Below are 22,946 nucleotides of genomic sequence, written 5' to 3' on the forward strand. Positions count from 1 at the left end.
TTTTAAATAACCAGAACTTGCTCAGTTTTCAGAGGGTTTGGTTTGTTATGAACCTCAGAGACGTCGTTATGACACAAACATATGAATAAAGAAACTCTTTATTTCAACATGTTCCAGCGTTCAGGATTATCGTCACGTTAATAACGTCCTGAACTTTATTTTCTGTATTTCCCTTTTTTATGTTAGTTTTGTTTTTGTTCAACGTCTCCCTCCTGGCCTTAAAAATGTGAATATGATTGTATGTATACATGTACTTCTTATTTTGCAATCACATCTGTTAAATAAAAAATAATAAAAAATAAAATAAAATAACGTTCTGAGCGAGATCAGAGGATTCGTGTTGTGCTGATCACTCACTGAGCCAAGATGGCCGCCCGTCATGCCAGAAGTGACTGCCTTAAGACATCGAGCCTTTATATATATCTATGGCTTAAGCTGCTCATGTTAGCATGCTACCGGTTAGCATCTGTCCATACGATAAACATCTACTGAGGAAAGACGACAGTAACAGCTCTGACCTCTGACCTCAGCCACATGTTGTATCCGAGCCCAGATGTTTGTGGTTCAGGGCTGAGCTGTTGAAGCTAAATGCTAACCAGTAGCATGCTAACACCTTAAACACTGACTCCCTGGTTTCTGTGCGTCTCTGGGTCGTGGTTTTAGTCTTTCATGTATATCCTGAGCAGAGATATTGGTACACGTTGTAGTACTGCATATAGTACTGCATGATTATTCAAAATGGCCGCCATAACAACAAAAGTCCCATGACCGAAAGGCACGTACAGGCCAGAGAAACGCCTCATTTGAAAGCTAAGACCTACAAGACTCATCTTTTTTCTGTGGCTCCTTTGTGGCTTTTTTCATCCTTGTTGTTATTTTGAAAGAAGTTTTTAGATTTGGGTAAAGCCAAACTGGAGATAAATGGCTCTGACATGAACGAGTCCAGACTGCGCTCTGCTCTTACCTGAGCTTAGAAGAGTCTCAGTCACACAAAGCGACCAAAGATGTTGTGAGCATTTGCCTCTCCAGCTTATTCCTACACTGCAAAGAGTCATGGACGAGATTAGGATGAAAGTCTCCAAAAGAATGATCTGAATTTGAGATGTTTTGACCCAGTTTATTTGCTCTGAGATGTTTCTGACTCGTTTTACTTTTTTATTCCAAGTGAGATTTACTTTACTAGAGAAATAAACCTGGTCCGATCATAATGAGTAGGGAGGCACCGATACCACTTTTTCTAAATCCGATACGAGTACTTTGATTTAAGTACTCGCCGATACCGATACGAGTACAAGGCATTTTCTTCATTCTCACTTTTTTCACAGATCGGTTTGTAATTAGTAAATTTACTCATGTACATTTCCTTAAGTAAAGTCGGCGACACATTTAAGAGCAGTTATATTAGAATTGTGCTGATGCCATTTATTTATTTATTTTATTTTCATTCAATATAATTTTATATTTTTATGTCTCTGTCCATCATAGACAGAAAAGCCCATGTCCTAAAGCTCCCAATGCCTGAGCTTTATTCATGTATGTGTTTTTATTGAACAATAGTATTGAGATGTTTCTTAAATGGTCTCTTTTCGTCTTTACTTCAGCTCCTGTAGATTTTCTCGTGTGTTTGTAGTAACTTAGCGAGAAGCTACAGCGTTTTCATTGTTCTGCTGCAGCTCATTTTCCCTCAATATAAACATGCTGTATGTCTTTAATCTGGATTTTTGAGGACTTTTTAGTCGCTGGGTTAGTTTTTCAGATGAATAAAGCCCTGGGCTTAAAACGGCGTCAGAAGAGCTAAAACTGCGCTAGCCGCGAGTTAGCAACGTTAGCCTGTATGTTGTAAACACTGCAGAATTTTAGCTCTGGTTAAATCCAGCTCAGACTCTGGTTTAGAGAGCGCAGTCTGTAATAAAGTCAGCTCTATGTGGATTATTGGATTTACACTAAACAATTCTCCAGTTTGTTCTTCTCTCCTCAGCTGAGAGCTGCGCCTCGTAGCTGCGCCTCGTAGCTGCGCCTCGTAGGTCAAACGGTATCGGTTTCTGGTATCGGGACCTCATGAATGAGTACAAGCCTGTGGTATCGGCCCGATACCCGATACTGGTATCGGTGCATCCCTAATAATGAGTGAAAACTGCTCAAAACAAGAAACATTTCTCAGTTCAGGACATTTAAGCCAGTGCTTGATGTTTAAAGAACTGGCCTCAGCTCAGGTCAGAGCAGGCCTCAGTGTGGAGGTTCCTTCACTGACTCTCAGGTAAGAGCAGGCCTCAGTGTGGAGGTTCCTTCACTGACGCTCAGGTAAGAGCAGGCCTCAGTGTGGAGGTTCCTTCACTGACACTCAGGTCAGAGCAGGCCTCAGTGTGGAGGTTCCTTCACTGACACTCAGGTCAGAGCAGGCCTCAGTGTGGAGGTTCCTTCACTGACGCTCAGGTAAGAGCAGGCCTCAGTGTGGAGGTTCCTTCACTGCCTCTCAGGTAAGAGCAGGCCTCAGTCTGGAGGTTCCTTCACTGACGCTCAGGTCAGAGCAGGTCTCAGAGTGGAGGTTCCTTCACTGACGCTCAGGTAAGAGCAGGCCTCAGTGTGGAGGTTCCTTCACTGACGCTCAGGTAAGAGCAGGCCTCAGTGTGGAGGTTCCTTCACTGACACTCAGGTAAGAGCAGGCCTCAGAGTGGAGGTTCCTTCACTGACACTCAGGTAAGAGCAGGTCTCAGTGTGGAGGTTCCTTCACTGACACTCAGGTAAGAGCAGGCCTCAGTGTGGAGGTTCCTTCACTGCCTCTCAGGTAAGAGCAGGTCTCTGACCTGACACTCAGGTCAGAGCAGGCCTCAGTGTGGAGGTTCCTTCACTGCCTCTCAGGTAAGAGCAGGTCTCTGACCTGACACTCAGGTCAGAGCAGGCCTCAGTGTGGAGGTTCCTTCACTGCCTCTCAGGTAAGAGCAGGTCTCTGACCTGACACTCAGGTCAGAGCAGGTCTCAGTGTGGAGGTTCCTTCACTGACACTCAGGTAAGAGCAGGCCTCAGTGTGGAGGTTCCTTCACTGCCTCTCAGGTAAGAGCAGGTCTCTGACCTGACACTCAGGTAAGATCAGGCCTCAGTGTGGAGGTTCCTTCACTGACGCTCAGGTAAGATCAGGCCTCAGTGTGGAGGTTCCTTCACTGACGCTCAGGTACGAGCAGGTCTCAGTGTGGAGGTTCCTTCACTGACACTCAGGTAAGAGCAGGCCTCAGAGTGGAGGTTCCTTCACTGACGCTCAGGTCAGAGCAGGCCTCAGTGTGGAGGTTCCTTCACTGACACTCAGGTCAGAGCAGGCCTCAGTGTGGAGGTTCCTTCACTGACACTCAGGTCAGAGCAGGCCTCAGTGTGGAGGTTCCTTCACTGACGCTCAGGTAAGAGCAGGCCTCAGTGTGGAGGTTCCTTCACTGACACTCAGGTAAGAACAGGCCTCAGTGTGGAGGTTCCTTCACTGACGCTCAGGTAAGAGCAGGCCTCAGTGTGGAGGTTCCTTCACTGACGCTCAGGTAAGAGCAGGCCTCAGTGTGGAGGTTCCTTCACTGACGCTCAGGTAAGAGCAGGCCTCAGTGTGGAGGTTCCTTCACTGACACTCAGGTAAGAGCAGGCCTCAGTGTGGAGGTTCCTTCACTGACGCTCAGGTAAGAGCAGGCCTCAGTGTGGAGGTTCCTTCACTGACGCTCAGGTAAGAACAGGCCTCAGTGTGGAGGTTCCTTCACTGACACTCAGGTAAGAGCAGGCCTCAGTGTGGAGGTTCCTTCACTGACACTCAGGTCAGAGCAGGCCTCAGTGTGGAGGTTCCTTCACTGACACTCAGGTAAGAGCAGGCCTCAGTGTGGAGGTTCCTTCACTGACACTCAGGTAAGAGCAGGCCTCAGTGTGGAGGTTCCTTCACTGACACTCAGGTCAGAGCAGGCCTCAGTGTGGAGGTTCCTTCACTGACACTCAGGTAAGAGCAGGCCTCAGTGTGGAGGTTCCTTCACTGACACTCAGGTAAGAACAGGCCTCAGTGTGGAGGTTCCTTCACTGACTCTCAGATCAGAGCAGGCCTCAGTGTGGAGGTTCCTTCACTGACGCTCAGGAGGAGCTGAACACAAACCCGTCGTGTTCTGGTTCTTCAGGTTTAGAAGCGTTTGTGGAGACGGCAGATTCAGACTCTGAGGAGGTGATGGTTCTGATGGATCGATCAGTCAGATTCCCGTCCCTAATTATAAAGATAACCATCTCAGACCTTCTCCAGGAAACTGTGGAGCTTCTAAAACACCAACTTCTCCTTCAAACGTTCTTCTCTTCCTGGACCGAGGACGATCAAACCTCAGACGCTTCAAACTGTTCAGAACATGATTATTTTCAACACGTTCAAAGAGTTCTTCTAAACCATCATCATCATCATCATCATCATCACCATCACCATCATCATCAAACTCAAAGAAACGAGTTAAAGATGCATTTGACCTGGACGAGCGAGGGACTGTAAAGTAAGTCAGGTGACCCAGCTTTAGAGAGTTTGATCACGGCCGACACCGATACCGGGGTTTGAATATCGGCCGATACAAACCGATACCAGAGGCTTCTTCATAAATATAAAAACATCTGGATAATGGAGGAGCCGAATCACAGACGTCACATGATCAATGACGTCACATGATCAATGACGTCACATGATCAATGACGTCACATGATCAATGACGTCACATGATCAATGACGTCACATGATCAATGACGTCATCGCACGATAACGATCATTAACACATCGCTGGATTAATGAATAAACTTCTAAGTTCTTAAGGGGAGACACTACAGGCAAAACTCAATTTTTTCAGTTTTCAGGTTTTGGGCCAAATCTGTCTCTGAACATATAAACTTTCACCCGGAAACAGAAAACATGCCAAATCTTCACAACAACATGTTTAAATATTGCGCTGATTCAATGTTCCCCCATAGACTTATATGGGAGAACACAATTTCAAGGGCCTTTTTCTCCAAACACATGTTTCTGTCATTGTGGCGACACTATGTCCACGTCAGTCGGACCTAAAGACTTCACATTTTCCAGCCTCGGACTGAACAATATTTGGAAGATTTTTACAGAGGGATTTTTTATTATTTAATCCCTTAAGCCCCATTTATTGAGTTTTGAATGTCAAAAAATAAGGCGAAAATTACATTTTTACACATTTTTACACTAAAAAACAGCTTATTTTAAAACTAAACAAGAAATCCAAAATCCGCTCTGAGAAAGTCTTGGAAACTCATTCATCTATAAAATGAAACCATGAATTTGAATGTAGCTCTGTCCATTATTCAGATTTAATCGCGGAAAAGATGTGAAATTTGGGGCATTTTTAGGCATAAAACACCTTGTTCTGATATGAAAAGATAAAATGACAGAAAACTTGCCGTGTATTTTTTCCTCACATTTATGCCAGTGATCGACAGCAAACGTTTCACATTGATATCTGTAAATTTACATTTTTTCCCTGTTCACCTGCAGTGTCTCGCCTTAAAGGAACAGGCGTGTTTCCAGACTGAGACATGTTCTCACCTTAGACGAGTTCATGTGTACCTGTCTGGTCTTCACGCGGGTCCAGGAGTTCGACGCCCGCTCAGTAAAGTGAAGACGCGGATGTGGAACTCCTGGTGTTATTACGCCTCACAATATAGTTCCTTTTTATCTGTAATTATACTTTATCACGTAAGCATATTCAACCTCTTAACTCCCACCTGAACCGAGTGCATTTTCTCCAGTTTAGTTTCACCCAAATCCACACCTCATTTGAAAGCTAAGACCTACAAAAGTGATCGAATCGCTTTTTGTTTAAAGCTTTAAGATTTGGGTAAAGCCAAAGTGGAGACAACGTGCCGAGACCGCGGCGCCACCTACAGGCTGAGCTCTTCAGACGGCGCCGTGACGTCACGTGACCAACGCCGCCAACGAGCCCGAACGTGACTCCTCAGATCGGCCGAACCCAAACCCCCTCGGATCGGTATCGGATATCGGTATCGGATATCGGTATCGGATATCGGTATCGGATATCGGTATCGGATATCGGTATCGGATATATCGGTATCGGATATCGGTATCGGATATCGGTATCGGATATCGGTATCGGATATCGGTTTGTCCCTGAAGCTGAAGACCACAACGAGCTGAAATGACCCGTTTGCGGTGACGTCGTCGGCTCCTCCTCCTCCTCCTCTGGCTCCTCCTCCTCTCGCCCCGCCCTCGGCGAGCGTTTCCACGGCGACGACCCGCCCAGGCTCACTCTGTACACCGGTAAAGCGGGAGTTCTTCACAGTCCTGTTTGTTTTAAATAAAGGACGGCGGGCTGGAAGTTCAGTCTTCTGTCCGTCCGTCCGGCCGGAGCGGCGGGAAAGTCTGTGGCGCCGCCGCCGCCGCCGGAGCTACGCCATGTAGATGAAGGTGTTGATGTCCGTCTCGTCCCTCTTGATGTACTTGTGGTCTATGAGCCACTCGATCTGCTCCTTGATCATCTTCTTCTGCGGTAAAAACATGTTCTTCAGGATCTCCACCAGCTCCGTCTGCAGCTGCGCGTTGTTGATGCGCTTCCTCATCTTCATGATCTGGATGATGGCCTCCTGGAACGCAGAGGTGGAGGTGAGAGCAGGAGTGAGGAGGAGAGAGAGGAGAGAGGAGGAGGAAGAGAGAGGAGGAGAGAGAGAGGAGGAGGAGAGAGAGAGGAGGAGGAGGAGGAGGAGGAGGAAGAGAGAGAGAGGAGGAGGAGGAAGAGAGAGAGAGGAGGAGGAGGAGGAGAGAGAGAGGAGGAGAGAGGAGGAGGAGGAAGAGAGAGAGGAGGACACGTGAAGAAGAGAAAGGAGGAGGAGATGTGAAGAAGAGAGAGGAGGAGGAGGAGGAAGAAGAGAGAGAGAGAGAGTGTCCCCGTACCCCTGTAGTACCCCTGTAGTACCTGTAGTACCCCTGTAGTACCCCTGTAGTACCCCTGTAGTACCCCTGTAGTACCCCTGTAGTACCTCTATAGTACCCCTGTAGTACCTCTATAGTACCCCTGTAGTACCTCTATAGTACCCCTGTAGTACCTGTAGTACCCCTGTAGTACCTGTAGTACCCCTGTAGTACCTGTAGTACCCTGTAGTACCCCTGTAGTACCCTTTAGTACCCCTGTAGTACCCCTGTAGTACCTGTAGTACCCCTGTAGTACCTGTAGTACCCTGTAGTACCCCTGTAGTACCCTTTAGTACCCCTGTAGTACCCCTGTAGTACCTGTAGTACCCCTGTAGTACCCCTGTAGTACCCCTGTAGTACCTGTAGTACCCCTGTAGTACCTGTAGTACCCCTGTAGTACCTGTAGTACCCTGTAGTACCCCTGTAGTACCCTTTAGTACCCCTGTAGTACCCCTGTAGTACCTGTAGTACCTGTAGTACCCCTGTAGTACCCCTGTAGTACCTGTAGTACCCCTGTAGTACCTGTAGTACCCCTGTAGTACCCCTGTAGTACCCCTGTAGTACCTGTAGTACCCCTGTAGTACCCCTGTAGTACCCTGTAGTACCTGTAGTACCTGTAGTACCCCTGTAGTACCCTGTAGTACCCCTGTAGTACCTGCGTCCTGAGGATCCGCAGCTGCACGATGCCCTCGTTCTCCTCCTCCCTCATGCGCTCCGTCGTCAGCTGAAGGCGTCCGATCAGGTTGATCTTTCCTCTTTTCTGGACCTTGGAGTTTTTTCTGACACAAACAAAGGAACGTTGAGCCTGAGACCTTCTCACGTGGAGCAGGTGATGGAGGAGAACATGAAGAGAACATGAAGAGAACATGAAGAGGAAGCTCACATGAGGGAGAACTCCTGGTTCACGAAGAACAGCGTTCCTTCAGCGAAGTCTTTGGGCGACGACACCAGCGGGTCGTACGACAAAACCTGACGCTTCAGCTTCGGGAACGCCACCAGCGACTGCAGAGAAGAGGAGAAGACTCAGAGAAGAAGAGGTGGGACTTAGAGAAGAAGAGGCGGGACTTAGAGAAGAAGAGGCGGGACTTAGAGAAGAAGAGGAGCCACTTTAGCATAGGGACCTCTGATGCTAACTATCATAGCCCCTTTAGCATAGGGACCTCTGATGCTAACTATCATAGCCACTTTAGCATAGGGACATCTGGTGCTAACTATCATAGCCACTTTAGCATAGGGACCTCTGGTGCTAACTACCATAGCCACTTTATTTCATTTATTTATTTATTTAATATGGACATAGCAATTACATTGGACGAACCAGATGCATTGTTTAAAGTGTTATAGCACATGTGCTAATTTTCAACACCTGTCCATAGCATAGGGACCTCTAGTGCTAACTATCATAGCCACTTTAGCATAGGGACCTCTGGTGCTAACTATCATAGCCACTTTAGCATAGGGACCTCTGATGCTAACTATCATAGCCACTTTAGCATAGGGACCTCTGGTGCTAACTATCATAGCCACTTTAGCATAGGGACCTCTGGAACTAACTATCATAGCCACTTTAGCATAGGGGCCTCTGGTGCTAACTATCATAGCCACTTTAGCATAGGGACCTCTGGTGCTAACTATCATAGCCACTTTAGCATAGGGACCTCTGATGCTAACTATCATAGCCAATTTAGCATAGGGACCTCTGATGCTAACTATCATAGCCACTTTAGCATAGGGACCTCTAATGCTAACTATCATAGCCACTTTAGCATAGGGACCTCTGATGCTAACTATCATAGTCACTTTAGCATAGGGACCTCTGATGCTAACTATCATAGCCACTTTAGCATAGGGACCTCTGGTGCTAACTATCATAGCCACTTTAGCATAGGGACCTCTGGTGCTAACTATCATAGCCACTTTAGCATAGGGACCTCTCATGCTAACTATCATAGCCACTTTAGCATAGGGACCTCTGATGCTAACTATCATAGCCACTTTAGCATAGGAACCTCTGATGCTAACTATCATAGCCACTTTAGCATAGGGACCTCTGATGCTAACTATCATAGCCACTTTAGCATAGGGAACTCTGGTGCTAACTATCATAGCCACTTTAGCATAGTGACCTCTGATGCTAACTATCATAGCCACTTTAGCATAGGGACCTCTGGTGCTAACTATCATAGCCACTTTAGCATAGGGACCTCTGGTGCTAACTATCATAGCCACTTTAGCATAGGGACCTCTGATGCTAACTATCATAGCCACTTTAGCATAGGAACCTCTGATGCTAACTATCATAGCCACTTAAGCATAGGGACCTCTGGTGCTAACTATCATAGCCACTTTAGCATAGTGACCTCAAATGCTAACTATCATAGCCACTTTAGCATAGGGACCTCTGGTGCTAACTATCATAGCCACTTTAGCATAGGGACCTCTGGTGCTAACTATCATAGCCACTTTAGCATAGGGACCTCTGATGCTAACTATCATAGCCACTTTAGCATAGGGACCTTTGGAACTAACTATCATAGCCACTTTAGGATAGGGACCTCTGATGCTAACTATCATAGCCACTTTAGCATAGGGACCTCTGATGCTAACTATCATAGCCACTTTAGCATAGTGACCTCTGATGCTAACTATCATAGCCACTTTAGCATAGGGACCTCTGGTGCTAACTATCATAGCCACTTTAGCATAGGGACCTCTGGAACTAACTATCATAGCCACTTTAGCATAGGGACCTCTGATGCTAACTATCATAGCCACTTTAGCATAGGGACCTCTGGTGCTAACTATCATAGCCACTTTAGCATAGGGAACTCTGGTGCTAACTATCATAGACACTTTAGCATAGGGACCTCTGGTGCTAACTATCATAGCCACTTTAGCATAGGGACCTCTGGTGCTAACTATCATAGCCAATTTAGCATAGGGACCTTTGGTGCTAACTAGCATAGCCACTTTAGCATAGGGACCTCTGGTGCTAACTATCATAGCCACTTTAGCATAGGGACCTCTGGTGCTAACTTTCATAGACACTTTAGCATAGGGACCTCTGGTGCTAACTATCATGGCCACTTTAGCATAGGGACCTCTGGTGCTAACTATCATAGCCACTTTAGCATAGGGACCTCTGGTGCTAACTATCATAGCCAATTTAGCATAGGGACCTTTGGTGCTAACTAACATAGCCACTTTAGCATAGGGACCTCTGGTGCTAACTATCATAGCCACTTTAGCATAGGGACCTCTGGTGCTAACTATCATAGCCACTTTAGCATAGGGACCTCTGGTGCTAACTTTCATAGCCACTTTAGCAGAGGGACCTCTGGTGCTAACTATCATAGCCACTTTAGCATAGGGACCTCTGATGCTAACTATCATAGCCACTTTAGCATAGGGACCTCTGGTGCTAACTATCATAGCCACTTTAGCATAGGGACCTCTGGTGCTAACTATCATAGCCACTTTAGCATAGGGACCTCTGATGCTAACTATCATAGCCACTTTAGCATAGTGTTTGGCGCCGTGGTTACCCAGAGCGTGCGGCGCAGCTCGGCGTCCGGCAGCTCCGTGGCCAGTTTGAGGTTTTCGAAGCTGATCCTCTCGCGCGGTCGCTGGTTCCAGGCGAAGAGCACGGCGAGCTGGAAGGTGGTCACCTCCAGGTCGTACTGGCCCACCTCGTTCTTAAACGTGATCTGTGGAAACATGTCAGAGGTCAGGGCGTGTGGTCAGGGCGTGTGGTCAGGGCGTGTGGTCAGGGCGTGTGGTCAGGGCGTGTGGTCAGGGCGTGTGGTCAGGGCGTGTGGTCAGGGCGTGTGGTCAGGGCGTGTGGTCAGGGCGTGTGGTCAGGGCGTGTGGTCAGGGCGTGTGGTCAGTGGGTGTGGTCAGGGCGTGTGGTCAGTGTGTTGTCAGGGCGTGTGGTCAGCGCTCACGATGCCGTTGGACATGAGGTGGTGCCAGTGCAGCTTCCTCCCGCTGTGGTTCTTCTTGTAGAAGTCCTCCACCTCTGGGATCAGATCTTCCAGCTCCGTGGGCAGCGACACAAACACCTTCTCGCTGCTCCTGGACCAGGCGCCGGCGTTCAGGATCTTGATGTTCACCGAGTCGGCTGGAAGACAGAGAACAGCTCACACCGGGGACCACAGGCAGGGGGCGCCACAGGCCACTCTCTGCAGGGCACGGACCTGGGAGCGCCAGCCTGTTGTGCTTGTGCATCTCTTTGAAGGACTGGTTGAGGTCTTCAGAAACCTTGATGTCCTGGAACATCCGGGCCAGTTTGTTGACGTAATCCGCCGGCATCCCCACCTCCTGTGAGCGAGAGCGAGGAGAAGGTCTGTGAGTCTGGAGAACCTGAGAACCTGAGAACCTGCTACAGAGTCCAACATCAGAGGGTGTCATGTGTGAAGACGGGTTTTTAGAACAATTATCAGAAGTATTTCAACGATTTAAAGGGGGGGTATTCTGCAAAATGGGCTTTTTCAAGCTTTCCATCCTGTTATTCTGTCATTCCCTCATTAAAAACATGGCTGAAGTGTTGCCTTGGCACATTCACGTATTTCTGAGTAATCTGTAAAAACTCTGATGGCGGCCATTTTAGGGATAGGTTTGCCTGAGTCCTCCTAGGAACGCCCCCACCTCCTGGAGACGCCTCCGAGCATTCTAACACTGGTTTATAAATCACTCATAGAATCCATAATGACCTTTAGCATCACATCATGGTTCAACTTTCGGACAGTTAAATCCAAACTCTCCCGCATCATCACTCAGGCCTCAGAAATCACTGATACAGCTCAAACCCTCTGCCTGAACTTTACAGTCGCTCAGTGCTGAGGAAGGCCCCCCCAGATCACTGAAGACCCCTCCCATCCACAGGCCACCCAGATCACTGAAGACCCCTCCCATCCACAGGCCACCCAGATCACTGAAGACCCCTCCCATCCACTCTACAGCTCCTTCACGTTGCTCCCATCAGGCAGGCGTTTTAAAGTCCCCCTGGCCCACAAAGACGTCTATAAAAAGTCATTTGTTCCAAAGGCAAACTCCACTTTGAACGATCACAAACCATAGTCCTGCTGTTCATTATTGTTATGTGATTTTAAATGTGCCCGTGTTTTTATGGAAGTGTGTGTGCATGTTTTGAGCCTGTCAAAGACGAATTTCTGTCGCCTTTGGGGACAGACAATAAAGTTTCTTCTTCTTCTTCTTCTTCTTTTAGATTTAGGTATAGCTGAACTGGAGAAGATGTGCTTGTTAAAGGAATAGGCCACCGTTTTTACATACTGAGATATGTTCTTACCTCACTTTAGTCGAGTTAATATATCCCCGTCTGGTCTTTGTCCGTGCGCTCACACATACGCAGCCTCTCCCACATGTCACATAGCTCCAAAAAAGCTCACGATAGAAGCTACCAAGCTCTTCCACGTGTTCCCTATTTAAATAAAGTTACGTGAAGTGTTTTCATGCAAAGTATATTTACACAGAAATGTAACATGTGGATTTTATGTAAGGGATAATGTATAGAACGCTGGTCATTATCGGGAAAATAAGCACCGACAGGGCGAACCGGACCCCGACGCGAAGCGGAGGGGTCTTGTTTCGCCCTGAAGGTGCTTATTTTCCCGATAATGACCAGCGTTCTATACATTATCCCGCTTATTATACGGCCATTTGCAACTGAACACACACAACATAAACTTCGTACGCTTTTATGAAGGCCGAAAGGTTTATTTAATGACATCCGCGACAAATAGTTCCCAAAAGTTTGCGCGTTGCGCTGCAGCGTTTGGCTAAGCTAGAAGCAGCAAGGCTAGCAGCTAGCCTAGCTACTTAGTTGAAGGCGCAGTTGGAGGAATGGTGGTGAATCTTTGGGTAAATTGAAAGTCAGACTCACGCTAACTTCACGAGCGATTCCCCCAACTTCTCTCTCAGTGACGGGGACAGAGAGAGTGTCGCTACTACGTACGCGCGGAGTGATATGAAAGCACGAACTCCGTTGCCATGGGCAGCGGTCATTATTTTTTTCAGAGGTCCTTTATCAGAAAATAATGACCGGTAGAACGTTGGGAAATCCCATTCAAATCAACGGAGCGTTCTACTTACGTTGTGAAGAGCCGTATAATAAAAGCAGATAAAAAGGGGGACTATATTGTGAGGCGTAATGATACGAGGAGTAAAACGTCCGCGCAGTAACTCCTAAAGGTTATTGACGGAAGTGAGCGGGGGAAGTCTTTAGGAGTTACTGCGCGGACGTTTTACTCCTCGTATCATTACGCCTCACAATATAGTCCCCCTTTTTATCTGCTTAAAAAATCGACATGCTACATTTCTGTGTAAATATACTTCACATGAAAACACTTCACGTAACTTTATTTAAATAGGGAACACGTGGAAGAGCTTGGTAGCTTCTATCGTGAGCTTTTTTGGAGCTATGTGACATGTGGGAGAGGCTGCGTATGTGTGAGCGCACGGACAAAGGCCAGACGGGGATATATTAACTCCACTAAAGTGAGGTAAGAACATATCTCAGTATGTAAAAACGGTGGCCTATTCCTTTAAAGGCAGGGGGTTAAGTTCTGTAAAAATGTGAGAAACTCTGTCAATTACTTCAAACTTTCCAAACAGGAAACACCAAATGAGGTCATGAATGATGCACAGCCCTGGCAACTGTAGAAAATGGTGCTTTACTTTTGGCTAAAACTGTCCAGTTCGGCCCTTGGTCCTTTTACAATAAAGAAAATCGCTAAAGTCTGGTACAAAGCGTCTTTTCATCTGCTGATTAAAGCTCCTGTACATGTCCCTGGCAAATAAATAAAACAAATTAAAATAAAGAGAAGCCGCCACAGTTCTCTCCCACATGTTTCTACAATCATTTCATGCAATTTTAATATTTTATCCGATTGTCAAAAGAAAAATAAATGTTTTCCCTGGAGGAAACAGAAAAAAGATTTTCCCTTTAGAATAAAATGGGACGTCCTGGTCATCGCTACGGCAACACCGTGAAAAATATGTCCTTTTGATCAGAAAGACCAAAGGGAATTTTGTGCCAAATTATTTAATTTTCGTAAAACTCTCCAGATAAAAATGAGCCTGTAGAGATTTCACCAAACAAAAAGAAATGATAAAAATCGGCTTCAAATGTGGGAACGGGAGACATTTTGGGAGACATTTTTTGTAGCTTTGTTAGCTTCATGTAGCATAAAGCTAACATTAGCATAAGTAGCATGAATGAAAGAATCACTTTGCTGCTCTGAGTCTCTATATCTTTATTTAGTAGAAAAATATATTCATGACTCAGCGTTTGTTCGTGAGTAAAGGGAGAAAAGCTCATTCCTCCCCCTCATAGACACAGACGCATCTCGCCATAGAAGGGGGCGTGGCCTCGCTGAGGGGGAAAATACAATCTTTTGGGAAACACTATTTTTCTCTCTTTTTAGCCATTTTCTGGTGGAATCTGAACTTATTTATCACATGAATAAAGTCAAGTGTAAATCAGGTCCATATGACTGTTTAATCACAGCAGATTGTTCTGTAGAAGTTAAAAAAACCGCAGTTCTAGCTAGCGCTAACTAACCGTTAGCATTAGCCCGACGCTGACATGTAGCATTATGCTAGCATTCACCGTTATTTATGTATCTATGGGCTGTTGAACCACTTTGCTCCTTTATTTAGTACAAAACTATTTTCATAATTCAGTGTTTGTGAACCTCTTAACTCCCGCCTGAACCGAGAGGATCTTTTTCTCACGTCATCAGATTTTATTCCCATCATTTTTTTGTTGGGTATTCAACTCATTTTTGAAACTTTGTCATTTTTCTTTTGTGACATTTTTGTCATTTTTTCATAAATTTTTCATCCCTGTTTTGTCAATGTTTTCTCACTTTTTTGTCACATTTCCATCATTGTTTTCGTCTCAGTTTTGTTGCTTTATCTTCACCTTTTTTCCAGAAGCTTTTGGATTGGGGTAAAGCCAAACAAGAGAAAATGAGCTCGGTTCAGGTGGGAGTTAAGGGGTTAAAGGCAACGTTAGTATATGTATCATCAAGCTAGCGTTAGCATATGTAGCATGAAGCAAATGTCAGAATATGTAGCATCAAGCTAACATTAAAATGTGTAGCATGAAGATAACTTTAGAATATGTAGCATGAAGCTAACATTGGAATATCTAGCATGAAGCTAACTTGAGCAAATTTAGCATTAAGCTAACATTAGCATATGTAGAACAAAGCTAATGCTAGGATGTGTAGCATGAAGCTTACACTCGTTTCCCTGTTAGCTTTGTCTGTTTTTCAGCTGTTGAATCACTTTGCTGCTCTGAGTCTCTATATCTTTATTTAGTAGAAAAATATATTCATGACTCAGCGTTTGTTCGTGAGTAAAGGGAGAAAAGCTGATTTCTCCCCCTCGTTGTTTCTGCTTAGCTTAAAACATGACCATATTTGGGCGATTCCAAAGATGATGTCATGTTTGTCAGTAGAACACAGAGTCCTAGGTTTCCACGGCGATATTCAAATACCAACATTCCACCCCAGCCTGGGTTCAGAGTCTGACACACTCACAGCCGTTTATTCAGATCCACGGGAGGATCTGAACTAAGACTGTGTTTGGGCGAGAGTTAAACGGACATCGCGTCAAATTGAAGATGGAGACGATGGATTTATTACAAAGTACGAGGACAGAGGAGGACGGGGATTCGGCGATGCAGACAGGATCTACTCTGAAAGCAAACAGCGTCTGTACACAGGGTTTAAAGAGAGACCAGATCAATGTCGAGGAGCTGAAGGCCTCGACGAAGACGTGTCAGACGATGGAGGAGCTACAGACACAAAACCTGAACCTACTGGACGAAGTGGACGGGATTCGTGCAAAGCTAGCGGCGCTAACGGCCAGAGAGGTCAGCTTTGAGAAGGAGGAGACGTCACAGAAACTCGCTGTTGAAACGCTGACCGCACGACTCCAGGCCTGCAAACAGGAGCTGGTGAGGTTTGACGTGGCGCAGGGCAAGTGGAGAGACACGGAGAGGTTTCTCGAAGTAAAGGTTATCGAGTACGAGAAGCAGATGAACGCAAAGCAAGGAGACGACGCGGAAAGGAAGTCCGAAGAATCCGAGACTGAAGAAGCGATGGAGCCGCGTTGCGAACAGTGGGACCGCGTCGCAGATGAAAACGAGGACCTACAAAGCGTCGTCCAAAGGCTCAAACAGGAACTGAGGCTCAGCAGGAGTAAAGAGCAGTACTTCGAGAAGGAGAGGGCACGGTTCAGCGCACGCGAGACGGAGCAGAAGATTCAAATTCAGCGTTTGGAAAGCCGGGTCTCGGAGCTGAGCCAAACCGCTCGGGAAAATCCCCCCCGAAGCAAACCCGCGGACACACCGTGCACCAGAGAGACGGGGGCGCAGACGGATCTCACGATGCAGACGATCCACGATTTGGAGCAGGAGGTCGAGGACACGCAAGACGAGTTGGATCAAGTAACCCACACGCTTCAGAGCGCGGGACTCAAATTCAACAAGGACAGAGTGGAGTGGAGGGAACAGCGCCAGGAGCTGGAGGAGAGAGCGACCAGCTCTGAGTCGAAGCTGACAGCGGCCCAGGAGAGTCTGGAGCCATCGAAGGAAGAGTCGACCGAAGACTTTTCCTTCAACGCTTTACAAAGAAAATGGGAGAAAGTGACGACGTCTGCAACGATAGACAGCCAGGCCAAACTGCTCAAGTCGTACATAAGCAAAGAGCAAGACTTCGAAAAGGAGAGGGAGAGATTCAGAGCTCGCGAGATGGGGCTGGAGGCGAAGAACACGCTTTTAGAATGTCAGGTAACAGAGGTTTGTGGAAAGGCTCGGAAAACATGTCAAAGGAAACAAGGACAGGAGCTGGAGGAGGGAGCGACCTACTCTCAATCTATGGAATCCATGCAGAATGAACTCGAAGTAATGCAGGAGAGCATGATGGAGCAACTGGAGAGATACAACGCCATGGAGGACAAGGTGCTCGCCCTGGAGCAGGAGCGTGACAGCCTCAAGAAAACGGTGGAGCTTTTGGAGGAAGAGTCGGCCGACGACTTCTCCTTCAACGCTTTACAAAGAAAATGGGAGAAAGCGTCTGAAACTGACGACAGCAAGGCCGAACAAAGAGTCAAGTCGAACAGAAGCAAAGAGCAAGACTTCGAAAAGGAGAGGGAGAGATTTAGCGAACGCGAGAAAGAGCTGGAGGAGAGGATACAGCTGTTGGAAAGTCAGGTAACAGAGCTTTGTGAAACGGCTTGGGGAAATATCCTTCAAGGCAAAAAACAACAGAATCTGGATGATGGAGCGACCGACTCTGAATCTATGCAGAATGAAGTCCAAGAACCGCAGGAGACTTTGATGGAGCACTTGCAGAGGTACGAGGCCATGGAGGAAAAGATCATCGCCCTGGAGCAGGAGCGTGACAGCCTCGAGAAAACAGTGGAGCTTTTGAAGGAAGAACTCAGGTCCAACAGAAGCAAAGAGCAAGACTTCGACAAGGAGATGGAGAGATTTAGCGAACGCGAGGAGGAACTGGAAGATCAGATTAAGCTCTTGGAAAGTAAGGTAGCAGAGCTTCGTGAAACGGCTCCAGAAGATTGTTCTCAAAGAGAAACCGTGGACAAACCGTGCACCAGAGAGATGGAGGTTCAGACGGATTTCACACTGCAGACGATCAAAGACATGGAGCAGGAGGTGGAGGACGTGCAAGAAGAGTTTGACCATTTAGTCCAGAGCCTTCGGAGAGAACAACTCAAATTCAACAAGGACAGAGCGGAGTGGAGGGAACAGTGCCAGGAGCTGGAGGAGAGAGCGACCAGCTCTGAGTCGAAGCTGACAGCGGCCCAGGAGAGTTTGGCCGAGAGAGAGAAGGCGTTGGAGAAAGCTCGTAAACAGTGGTCACTCGAAAAGGAGAAATCTATGCAGAGAGAGTGTGACGAACTCAAAGAGGTGCAGGAGAGCTTGAAGGGGTACATGGAGAGTTACAACGCCATGGAGCAAAAGATCCTCGTCCTGGAGGCGGAACAGAAAGAGTTTGAAAGGAGAGCCGTCGAAGCGGAGGCGCAGCTCGGAAAAGCGCTGGTCGACGCGGTTCGAAAGGAAAAGGCCTTTCAAGAAGAACGGGACATGTTTCGGGAAATGGAGAAACATCTGCGCGATCTGAAGAAAGACAACGCAGATCTGAAGACGACTGTGGAGGATCTGAAAGGACATCGGCGCAAACTGGAGGAAAACGTCCATGCGCTGGAGACGAGTGGAGCCAATGAAGCGCTGGTTTCCGAGCTCAGGCGGCAGTTACAGAACGAGGTCACGCTGAGGGAGGCTCTGCACAGGTTCCAGTGGGAGAGAGAGAAAGATCTGATGGCCCAACAAGAACGTCTTCAGCACGAGAAGGAACAGTGGGTGAAGAGAGAGAGTGAGTTATCTGCGGAGAAGACTCGGATCTTTGCCGTGTTCGAGGACGAGAGAGAAAAGACGAAGCGCCTGGAGAAGAAGGCAGAAGAGGCGGCGATGAAGAGAGAACAGACGATGCAGGAGTTTGAAGATGAGCTGAGGCGTCGAGATCAGGAGAAGGTGGAAACGGAGCGTCACTACGAACAGGAGCTGGAGCGTTTACGGCAGAGGGTAAGCGAAGATCTAGGCGTGATATCGGATCTGAAGGAAGCCCTGGAACAACTGGAAACGAAGCAGAAAGAGGCTCATGAGAAGAACAAAGAGCACACGCTGAGGGAGGAACAGTGGAAAGAAGTGAAGGAGAAGCTTCTGAGTCAGATCGAGCTTCTGAGAGCGACCATCAGCTTCAACCAGAGGAAGAAGGAGCGAAAAGGCTTCTTCTCCAGGGTTTTCGGAAGAAGTAACTAAAGGAAGAAGTCCTGGAGCTTCAGACACGACTGTGCAGCTCCTGAAGCATCAGTGAGAAGATCTGAAGCCACGAGAGTCTTCATCTGTACTCTGCTGTTGGAGTGTCAGACTTTAACTACAGACACAGGTAAAAGTTCGAGAGTCTTCATCTGTACTCTGCTGTTGGAGTGTCAGACTTTAACTACAGACACATATAAAGGTTCGAGAGTCTTCATCTGTACTCTGCTGTTGAAGTGTCAGACTTTAACTACAGACACAGGTAAAGGTTCGAGAGTCTTCATCTGTACTCTGCTGTTGAAGTGTCAGACTTTAGCTACAGACACAGGTAAAGGTTCGAGAGTCTTCATCTGTACTCTGCTGTTGAAGTGTCAGACTTTAACTACAGACACAGGTAAAGGTTCGAGAGTCTTCATCTGTACTCTGCTGTTGAAGTGTCAGACTTTAACTACAGACGCAGATAAAGGTTCGAGAGTCTTCATCTGTACTCTGCTGTTGAAGTGTCAGACTTTAGCTACAGACACAGGTAAAGGTTCGAGAGTCTTCATCTGTACTCTGCTGTTGAAGTGTCAGACTTTAACTACAGACACATATGAAGGTTCGAGAGTCTTCATCTGTACTCTGCTGTTGGAGTGTCAGACTTTAACTACAGACACATATAAAGTCTTGTGAGTCTTCATCTGTACTCTGCTGTTGGAGTGTCAGACTTTAACTACAGACACATATGAAGGTTCGAGAGTCTTCATCTGTACTCTGCTGTTGGAGTGTCAGACTTTAACTACAGACACATATAAAGGTTCGAGAGTCTTCATCTGTACTCTGCTGTTGGAGTGTCAGACTTTAACTACAGACACATATGAAGTCTTGAGAGTCTTCATCTGTACTCTGCTGTTGGAGTGACAGACTTTAACTACAGACACATATGAAGGTTCGAGAGTCTTCATCTGTACTCTGCTGTTGAAGTGACAGACTTTAACTACAGACACAGATAAAGGTTCGAGAGTCTTCATCTGTACTCTGCTGTTGGAGTGTCAGACTTTAACTACAGACAGACAGACTCCAGTCATGGCAGGGGCTTCAGATCTTCTCAGTGATATTTCAGGCGCTGACGGTCGTGTCTGAAGCTACAGGACGATAAATGTGTTGGGTTGGTCTCTGTGTCAGTGGTTGATGTGCGTGTGTGTAGGTGTGTGTGTGTTGTGTGTTGTGTGTTGTGTGTGTGTGTGTGTGTGTGTGTGTGTTGTGTGTGTTGTGTGTTGTGTGTGTTGTGTGTGTGTTGTGTGTGTTGTGTGTTGTGTGTGTTGTGTGTGTGTTGTGTGTGTTGTGTGTGTTGTGTGTTGTGTGTGTTGTGTGTGTTGTGTGTGTTGTGTGTGTTGTGTGTGTGTTGTGTGTGTTGTGTGTGTTGTGTGTTGTGTGTGTTGTGTGTGTGTTGTGTGTGTTGTGTGTTGTGTGTGTTGTGTGTTTTGTGTGTGTTGTGTGTGTGTTGTGTGTGTTGTGTGTGTTGTGTGTGTTGTGTAGGGATGGGACGAAAAATCGATTTGAATCGATCGAAACATGAGATGCATCGGGTTTTACGCTCATATCGGTTTAATGTAGACACGTTACGGATGGAGACGGTCACGCTAACGTTAGCTTACTGCTATAGAGCTGTGGGAGACGGTCACGCGAACGTTAGCTTACTGCTATAGAGGGAGACGGTCACATTAACGTTAGCTTACTGCTATAGAGGGAGACGGTCACGCTAACGTTAGCTTACTGCTATAGAGGGAGACGGTCACGCTAACGTTAGCTTACTGCTATAGAGGGAGACGGTCACGCTAACGCTAGCTTACTGCTATAGAGCTGTGGGAGACGGTCACGCTAACGTTAGTTTACTGCTATAGAGCTGTGGGAGACGGTCACGCTAACGTTAGCTTACTGCTATAGAGCTGTGGGAGACGGTCACGCTAACGTTAGCTTACTGCTATAGAGGGAGACGGTCACGCTAACGTTAGCTTACTGCTATAGAGGGAGACGGTCATGCTAACGTTAGCTTACTGCTATAGAGCTGTGGAGACGGTCACGCTAACGTTAGCTTACTGCTATAGAGGGAGACGGTCACGCTAACGTTAGCTTACTGCTATAGAGGGAGACGGTCACGCTAACGTTAGCTTTCTGCTATAGAGGGAGACGGTCACGCTAACGTTAGCTTACTGCTATAGAGGGAGACGTCACGCTAACGTTAGCTTACTGCTATAGAGGGAGACGGTCACGCTAACGTTAGCTTACTGCTATAGAGGGAGACGGTCACGCTAACGTTAGTTTACTGCTATAGAGGGAGACGGTCACGCTAACGTTAGCTTACTGCTATAGAGCTGTGGGAGACGGTCAAGCTAACGTTAGCTTACTGCTATAGAGGGAGACGGTCACGCTAACGTTAGCTTACTGCTATAGAGGGAGACGGTCACGCTAACGTTAGCTTACTGCTATAGAGGGAGACGGTCACGCTAACGTTAGCTTACTGCTATAGAGGGAGACGGTCACGCTAACGTTAGTTTACTGCTATAGAGCTGTGGGAGACGGTCACGCTAACGTTAGCTTACTGCTATAGAGGGAGACGGTCACGCTAACGTTAGCTTACTGCTATAGAGCTGTGGGAGACGGTCATGCTAACGTTAGCTTACTGCTATAGAGGGAGACGGTCACGCTAACGTTAGCTTACTGCTATAGAGGGAGACGGTCACGCTAACGTTAGCTTACTGCTATAGAGGGAGACGGTCACGCTAACGTTAGCTTACTGCTATAGAGGGAGACGGTCACGCTAACGTTAGTTTACTGCTATAGAGCTGTGGGAGACGGTCACGCTAACGTTAGCTTACTGCTATAGAGCTGTGGGAGACGGTCACGCTAACGTTAGCTTACTGCTATAGAGGGAGACGGTCACGCTAACGTTAGCTTACTGCTATAGAGGGAGACGGTCATGCTAACGTTAGCTTACTGCTATAGAGCTGTGGAGACGGTCACGCTAACGTTAGCTTACTGCTATAGAGGGAGACGGTCACGCTAACGTTAGCTTACTGCTATAGAGGGAGACGGTCACGCTAACGTTAGCTTTCTGCTATAGAGGGAGACGGTCACGCTAACGTTAGCTTACTGCTATAGAGGGAGACGGTCACGCTAACGTTAGCTTACTGCTATAGAGCTGTGGGAGACGGTCACGCTAACGTTAGCTTACTGCTATAGAGCTGTGGGAGACGGTCATGCTAACGTTAGCTTACTGCTATAGAGGGAGACGGTCACGCTAACGTTAGCTTACTGCTATAGAGGGAGACGGTCACGCTAACGTTAGCTTACTGCTATAGAGGGAGACGGTCACGCTAACGTTAGCTTACTGCTATAGAGGGAGACGGTCACGCTAACGCTAGCTTACTGCTATAGAGCTGTGGAGACGGTCACGCTAACGTTAGCTTACTGCTATAGAGGGAGACGGTCACGCTAACGTTAGCTTACTGCTATATAGGGAGACGGTCACGCTAACGTTAGCTTACTGCTATAGAGGGAGACTGTCACGCTAACGTTAGCTTACTGCTATAGAGGGAGACGGTCACGCTAACGCTAGCTTACTGCTATAGAGCTGTGGGAGACGGTCACGCTAACGTTAGCTTACTGCTATAGAGCTATGGGAGACGGTCACGCTAACGTTAGCTTACTGCTATAGAGCTGTGGGAGACGGTCACGCTAACGTTAGCTTACAGCTATAGAGCTGTGGGAGACGGTCACGCTAACGTTAGCTTACTGCTATAGAGGGAGACGGTCACGCTAACGTTAGCTTACTGCTATAGAGGGAGATGGTCACGCTAACGTTAGCTTACTGCTATAGAGGGAGACGGTCACGCTAACGTTAGCTTACTGCTATAGAGGGAGACGGTCACGCTAACGTTAGCTTCCTGCTATAGAGGGAGACGGTCACGCTAACGTTAGCTTAATGCTATAGAGCTGTGGGAGACGGTCACGCTAACGTTAGCTTCCTGCTATAGAGCTGTGGAGACGGTCACGCTAACGTTAGCTTACTGCTATAGAGCTGTGGGAGACGGTCACGCTAACGTTAGCTTACTGCTATAGAGCTGTGGAGATGGTCACGCTAACGTTAGCTTACTGCTA

At 47.2% G+C, this 22,946-nt stretch overlaps 1 protein-coding gene across 2 annotated transcripts in view; it reads right to left on the bottom strand.

The window, feature by feature from the left end:
* Positions 1–6,326: 6,326 nt before the first annotated feature.
* Positions 6,327–22,946, bottom strand: part of LOC306969982 (cullin-5-like) — a 61,141-nt gene continuing 44,521 nt past the window's right edge. For both annotated transcript variants that reach the window (XM_079565794.1, XM_079565795.1), the window contains 6 exons: positions 11,134–11,257; positions 10,882–11,057; positions 10,483–10,644; positions 7,821–7,939; positions 7,593–7,716; positions 6,327–6,612 (listed from right to left, as the gene is read on the bottom strand). In XM_079565794.1, coding sequence (XP_079421920.1) covers positions 6,418–6,612; positions 7,593–7,716; positions 7,821–7,939; positions 10,483–10,644; positions 10,882–11,057; positions 11,134–11,257 — 900 coding nt within the window. In that variant the 3' untranslated portion in view covers positions 6,327–6,417. The remainder of the gene's footprint in view (positions 6,613–7,592; positions 7,717–7,820; positions 7,940–10,482; positions 10,645–10,881; positions 11,058–11,133; positions 11,258–22,946) is intronic.

The sequence above is a fragment of the Gobius niger genome (assembly GCF_951799975.1).
Source record: "Gobius niger genome assembly, chromosome: 11".
NCBI classification, from domain to species: domain Eukaryota; kingdom Metazoa; phylum Chordata; class Actinopteri; order Gobiiformes; family Gobiidae; genus Gobius; species Gobius niger.